Source organism: Glycine max, chromosome 7 (assembly GCF_000004515.6).
Source record: "Glycine max cultivar Williams 82 chromosome 7, Glycine_max_v4.0, whole genome shotgun sequence".
Classification (NCBI taxonomy): domain Eukaryota; kingdom Viridiplantae; phylum Streptophyta; class Magnoliopsida; order Fabales; family Fabaceae; genus Glycine; species Glycine max.
Window position 1 is genome coordinate 11,924,927 of NC_038243.2, and position 7,549 is coordinate 11,932,475.

General features: G+C 39.5%; 1 protein-coding gene across 1 annotated transcript; it reads left to right on the forward strand.

The window, feature by feature from the left end:
- The first annotated feature begins 290 nt into the window (after positions 1-290).
- On the forward strand, positions 291-1,233 carry LOC102661281 (protein MAIN-LIKE 1-like). Its single transcript, XM_006584163.1, has 2 exons — positions 291-710; positions 793-1,233. Exons 1-2 carry the CDS (start codon positions 291-293, stop codon positions 1,231-1,233), a joined length of 861 nt encoding a protein of 286 aa, XP_006584226.1.
- The last annotated feature ends 6,316 nt before the right edge of the window (positions 1,234-7,549 follow it).

Here is a 7,549-nt window from a genome sequence, read left to right on the forward strand (position 1 = left end):
CTAACCTATATGACATATAGGCTAGTAAAAGCAATACAATTTTACTACAATTGTTCAAAAACTCCGCTTACTACAATTGTTTAAATAGTCAAGTGTCTCTTAATTTTCAAAAGCAAAATTAAGAACAATTTCTCCTAAAACCAACATACACAAAATTGCATGACATACCTATTTGTGTTGCATTAGGTAGAAAATTTTCAACCAAAAAAGTACTGAGAAACCTTATTTACCAATTATATTCATAGTTAATTTGACCAAAATATTACATTATTCTTCATGATTTTCAGATCATGGTTAGAACAAGAGGTCTAGCACGTGCCTCAGGTAGTGGTACAGGGAGAGGCACGAGTCGAGATGAGCATGATGTTGATGTTCCCCGACGCCGTAGGCCTACAGCTTCTACCCGTAGGCAACGGGTTCAGGTTGATGTCGCTGAGGAAGTTCCTCAGGTGACTGAGGGTGTTCCTCCTCAAGTGACTGAGGATCTTCCTCCTCAGGTGACTGAGGATATTCCTGATCAGGTGACTGAGGATGTCCCTCATGTGGACGAGGACATGACAACTGCGGACGTAGATGCTGCGAATGTAGCTGTTGATGGTGCTGAGGGGTCACCTGTTGATGATGGCCAGGGATTCTCTAGTGGGCCACGTGACCCATTGGTCCTGACATCGTTTGCTGACCATGTGGCATACAGTATTTGGACTGGCAAGGTAACTTTACTTTTTATTTTTTGTTGTGTTGTTTGTGATAATGAATGTCTAATTAACTTTTATGTTGTGTTATTCAACTTAGGAACGACATGAGTTGAAGCTGGTCTCCCACGGTAGGAAAGTTGATAAAATTGGGAGTCTAGCGCCTGAGATTGAAGGCCTTGTTGCCGACACAAAATTAAGTCCATTGATCGGCTGTTCTCTGATCACCGACGATCCTGGACTGATATTCGCATTTGTAGAGAGGTGGCATAGGGAGACCAGCACCTTCCACCTTCTAGTGGAGGAGTTGACGATCACACTAGACAATGTGGCATGTCTCCTCCATCTTCCTATCACAGGGGCATTACACAGGTTTGAGCCTCTAGGCATGGACGAGGCGGTCTTGCTGTTGACGGAGCTTCTAGAGGTATCCGGCGAGGAGGCTCGAGCTGAGACCGTACGTGATCATGGGCTTACGTGCGACTGTCATGGCTCCATGATGTCTATGAGACTAGATGCCAGGCCTGACATTGGATTGTAGCGACACGTGCTTACCTCCTCCACTTGGTGGGTTGTACTCTTTTTGCTAATAAGAGTTCAACCCATGTTCATGTGGTGCATCTGGAGGCATTTTGAGACCTGGGTCGGGTTGGGGCTATGCCTGGGGAGTTTCCGCCCTGGTTCACATGTATGACCAATTAAATGAATCTTCCCAGACCCCCACACGACAGATGGATGGCTACTTGACGCTTTTACAGGTAAATTTTAAAGTTCGTAAATAGGTTTAAGTTGAAAAATGAATTTTAAATGTTTTTATGTTATGTTCACTTTATTTGTGTAGTGCTGGATATATAAGTATTTTCCTAGTGTTCATCAGTGTGTCATTGATGATGCATACTCTGATACTACCCCACGTGCATCGAGGTGGCTTACGACGAAGGCGCACATGAGGGAAATCAAGGGAGCATCGTACAAGGCACGTTTAGATGCTCTAACGATCATGGACATTTCCTGGTTGCCCTACACTGAGCACCGGGTAGTTAGGGGCTTCGACCTGATTTCATGCTATCAGGGACAGCTCAGATGAGGTCATATTATGGTCTACGTTCGACCAGAGCGGGTGGCACGACAGTTCGGGTACATCCAGACCATCCCTCCATCGTCGGTTACTGCTTCGTTGTCGTATAACGAGATAGACGAGTGGTGGATGCATTTTGGGGACCATTTAGCACCCATGGGTGAGATTTGTGTTGTTCCCAGACAGGTATCAGCGGACTACATGGACTGGTTTTTCCAGATATCTCACCCGTTCATCACGCCGACCTAGGAAAGTAATGAGCCTAGACAGGCACCTGCCCCAAATGTGGATGCATATGTCGAGCCACATGTCCCGGAGGTTCCAGTCGCAGCTGATCTCCCCAAACATTCAGTGGTATTTTAATTTGGTTTAGTGGTTTGTAATTTTTTTTTATTTATTATTCTGTAATGATTGTGTTTTTATCACTGTTACAGGTATCTTGTGAAGGTTGTGAAGCGATCGCAGAAAGGTTGGAGCGTGTGCTCAACCTTAGGATGGTGACTGCACGAATAGAGTTACATGAGATCATGGAAGATTGCCTATGGCTTGCTAAGGGAGAGGCCTCTACTAGAAGTCTTAGGGCGCGACGTAGACGGCGCACATATTAGCTTTTTATATGATGTGTATTATTTTTGTATTTGATAACATTGTTGTTATTATTACATTATTTTGGACACCTAAATTTTGTTAATTATTTGTTTCATTATTTAAATGAGGGCGAGCCCTGGTGCAGCGGTAAAGTTGTGCCTTGGTGACTTGTTGGTCATGGGTTCGAATCCGGAAACAGCCTCTTTGCATATGCAAGGGTAAGGCTGCGTACAACATCCCTCCCCCATACCTTCGCATAGCGAAGAGCCTCTGGGCAATGGGGTACGAAGAAGAAGAAGAAGATTTGTTTCATTATTTAATTTTCCATCTAGTGTTTATGACTGAGATAATCAATTGCTGAAAATAAAATCTAATTATGCCTAGAACTAAAAAGCACAAAAAAAAAAAAAAATAGGATTTGGACCGTTAAAAGTATGCCCAAGTACTCATGTTCGGCGTATTTTTAAAATTATGTGCGAGTCACCTAAGACATTCAAGCGGCCTTATTTCTATTGTATGCACGTCAAAGAACTAAAAAAAATAAAAGCGTGAACCAGTTCCATTGAATCAGACCTATAAAAAGCACAAAAAAGGATATGGACCCTTGAAATTATGGTTAAGTACCCCTGTTCGACGTTTTTTTAATATTATGTGCCAGTCGCCTAACACATTGAAGGGGTCATATTTTTCATGTTTGCACGTCAAGGAAGTAAAAAAAAAATAAAAGTGTGAACCGGTTTCATCGAATAGGCCCTAAAAAAACAAGCACAAAAAAAAATTTGGATTTGGACCCTTCGCACATGTTTAAGTACCCCTTTTCGGCGTTTTTAAAAATTTATTTCACAGTCCTTGCGAGGTTCCTTGTACAATGGGCTCGAGTATATTTCCTTGCGAGGCCTTTCTAAGCTGAGACTAATTAGATTGAGGCCCACTTACATGGCCTTCTGAAAGATTTCCCTTTGGGGCTTTGAAAGAAAAGAATTCAGGGTGTTATGCATGGCCTTTTGAAACATTTCCCTTTCTGCGCATGAAAGAGTGTTGTGTGCTTCTTTGAAAAGGGCGCCTTTCTGAGACAACAAGCTGTGTCACATTGGATGAAGGTGCTGGATGCTGGGTCGCACCTGGGGCCAAAGACCCATGTGAGCCTATCTCCATTCTTTATCCGGTGCTTGATGATCCTTCTTCTTCACCAGATGCTCTGCACATGAAAGAGTGTTGTGCGCTTGTCTCAAAAGGGCGCCTTTCTGAGATAGCGGGCTGTGTCACATTGGATGAAGGTGTTGGATGCCTTTCTAAGACAGGGAGTTGAGGCAAGGCTTACAACACTTTTGATGGAAAGTAAGGATCACGTGGAGCGGAAGTTGTCTCAGATGATTTTGGACAAGAAGTTCGCTGCAACCACGACCGCCACCGCCACCGCCACCGCGACCTCCCCCTCCCTCTCCCCCTTCTTCCTCCCTCCCTCGCCACACCCAACATCCACTCAAGGTATGTTTTTTATATATTTCATTCTTCCTCTTTTGTTCTTGCAAATAGATTACCCCATATATTTTTAAGAAATGGAAAGATTTTCAGTAATAAAAAATTGAAATTTGCGTTAATCGTTAAATTATCCTTGGGCTGAAATTCACTTTGTTAAGTAAATTTTTAGAAAAGACATTCTAATCTGCATTGAATCATGGTTAAACCAAATACTGGAAATAATTACTGAACAGGTACTGAACAAATAGTGAACAACTTAGTTGAAAAACTACTGAACAACATATCGAATTCAAACATTACATTGGCTTCAACATGCTGGAAAGAAATAAAATTTGCATGAAAAACTCGGAAATAAAACTTGCATTCAATCCTGTAGTGACATAGCCACGTCGTCTTCCATTTCCATAACCTGTTTAGTAAAAAAAGCTAAAATTTCTATTGGCCCAAATTTTTTCCAATAGTTAGATTGTATCAACACCTTCATCACATTGTCGTTAGTGATGTGCCATTATTTTCTCCTATTTCTTAACCCTTTTTGCACCATTTTAAGTACTGATTAGTCTTAATTGTCAAATTAATTAGGCAGTTTTATTATTTGGGCGCATTCAACTAATTTGATGTTTCTAATCTAATTTCAGGAATTAATGAAGCATTGGGCTTGAATCTAGAATTGGGCTTGGGCTTGAATCCAGAATTGGGCTTGGACTTGAAGAGGGCGGACTAATTTATTCTACAAAATTAGATCTTATCTTATCTTATCTTATCTAGATATTATTTAGATTTGATCTCATCTAGATATTATTTCATCTAGATCTTATCTTATCTAGATTTGATTTGATTTTACTTATGGGTTTGGATTTAAAACAGATTTGTAAGCTTTGGGGTTGAAAAACTATATAACAGCACCAAGGTTCTAGTTTAGCTCTTCTCCTCTCTCTATTCTATTTTTTGTTTTTAGTTTTGGTCTCTCTTCTCTTTCTCTTTTATTTTTGTTTTTTACAATTCTAGTTCAGACTTTTAGTTTTATCAATAAAATTTCGTTCTCTAGTTGATTAATGGAAGGCTAAGTTTGCAGCGTTGTTTTCTCTTGAGGATCAAGCACAGTTCTCTTTGAGGTTCTATTATTACTGTTAAATTCTATTCAGTTTTTCCTCTTCACTAATTACTCTGAATTTGTTGCTATTAATTCATGCATGCTTAGTGCTTGATTAATTGTCTCCGTGCTTAATTTACGTTCATGCTTAATGATCGTTTATGAGTAATTGGTGTGTGTGATGCTTAATCACATAATGAATGCTTTATGTTAAATTTCGCTTAGTAATTTAATTTAGCGTTGGATTAAGTGGTTGAACTGATAAAGGATAAATTCTCGCAACCTAGGATAAGAGACTTGCTTGTGAATCAAGGGGAAGCAACGTATTTTAATTCTGATAATTTCTAATTCAATTCTACTCGCTGTTTAATTTACAAAAGCAAACAACCCCCCCTAATTTGTTACTATTTCCTACTATCTGTTATGAACATTTGGTGTATCATTGCTCGTTGGGAAACGACCTAGGACCACTTCCTAGTTACTACATTTTAATATTTATTTGATTCGGGTACGGCCTCGATCAGTTAGTTTTCAGCTCAATAATTTCAAATTTAATAACTTTGTTTGAATACTGAAAATGACCTGGTTGTCAAAAAAACAATCGCCTTACCATTTATGATTCATGAATTCCAAGAGGGGAAATCCCTTGAGGTGCAACATGCTTTATGAAATCCTTCAGTTCCTCTATGGTACATCCTGAAGGAATTTCAAATTTCTTTGGATTTTTACCTGCGAACGCGCAACCTACAAATTTGTTCTGGGGTGGCATGTTCCACCCCCGTTGTAATACAGGAACGTGTCATGAGTAGGGGTCATAGTGCGTTGAAGTAAGTTTAATATTCCATCTGCTGTTCTACCAACAGTGCATAACAACTCAATTGGACCAACACACGAAAATTCATCGTTAGACATTAATATGGTGTTGACATCGTCATCATTTTTCAATTGCATACATTGAAAACGAAAATAGTTACCTGTCTCTGTGACTGGCTGCCGGTAGTGAATTTCATTCAAAAATTGTTCGTGGGTTAGATTAAGGGTGATGTGTATTTTGCTTTTCAGCGTTGCAAGGTCACAACTGTTTGGTACTCGAATGGGCACCGGAGTGGAACTTTGGAAGTAAACCCCACTATCGTTGTAAATAATTGATCCATTTGGAAAAATGAAACCCAACCTTGAGTTCACAATCGTCTGACTGCTTGTTTCTCCTAAAAATGCCATACTTTTTTGTACAATAGGGAGAAAATGTGAAAGTAGGTAGATGTGTGATTCTGTTAGCAACTTGCGGTGTCTCATATATATAGATGATTTCCACCAACAGATTGCTTCATTTTGTTTTAAAAAAAATTACACATGCGTGAACATGATTCGTGTTTATCTTCCTAAGTAAACCAATGTGTCTACAAGCTTTATCGGGCATCACAACATGTTGTCAAGTCATTTATCGTGTCACGCTCAAACTTTAAATTATGTGTTGTCAATTATGATAACGACGCATCATACATGCGTAGATCATTTTAGATGCACAAACAAATTTAGTCCATAACGCAACAATTAATTAATGTCTAACGATTCATTATTATACAACAAATTACATTTCATAATCAAGCAGCCATAATACTGAATGTTCAGTCTTCATATAGGTCCACATATTCTCTTCTAATTGTCATTAGGCTCATGTATTGCTGCATCCTACCAATATATGCAGTTGGCCACTACTTTGCCTGAGGAAGACAATTTCTTGACCACAACAACGCTACATGCGGTAAAGGACAATGCTCTTTCAGATAAACCTGTTTTGTATGTGAACAAACATTATCAACTCAAATGAACGACCCAAGCCATTGCATAATTGTAAAAATTATAATAATTATCTTCAATGTATCTGAACAAAATGATTTCCTGATACGTGATCGACACATATCATGCGGTGCACAGAAGAATTTGGTGGTGGTTGACTTCTCAGAGGAAAAAATGTCATGCTTTGTTGCTGGGATAACGATACAACGATTATGTTATACCTAGATGCAATGACATATCCCATGTTCGTTATATCCATCCACTTATCCACACCAACCTGAATCAAATAAACATACACATGTAAATAATTTAAAAACTTTGTTTTTCTTAAAAAAAATTAGCATATACAACATACCTGGGAGAACCCATCTACATGTAGCGACATCCTTACATGTTCGAATCTCTCTGTGCCACCGAAGAGTTTGATAAAGTCATGTGACCATTTGCCAAGTTCTTTGATCAATTCATTGTGGACCATCGGCCAACATTCTTCGCCCATACCTAACAAAGCGGCAATGGAACGATATCCACAGTTACCTTTCGCTTTGACGTCCACAACATCCTCAATGAAACCTTGAATAAAAGGCGCAAACTGATCCTAGATCGGGATGATCCTTGTTGGTTTTGGCAGTTCATAGCACGATGCACTATGTTTCACTGAGGTGTTGCTGCTTTGAGAAGAATTAAATGCATCAACGTACTCCCAATATGATGGATCACGCTTTGTGAATCTTTCGCTTCTTTTCAGACCTTTCTTTGGTGCACCTTTAGTATTCACCTTTGATGAAGGAGGAAACATAGAGTTTTCCTCAGGGT

Coding starts and splice junctions, on each gene's coding strand:
- LOC102661281 (XM_006584163.1), top strand. CDS start 291: ATGGTTAGAACAAGAGGTCTAGCACGTGCCTCAGGTAGTGGTACAGGG. Junction 711..792: donor ACAGTATTTGGACTGGCAAG/GTAACTTTACTT, acceptor TATTCAACTTAG/GAACGACATGAGTTGAAGCT.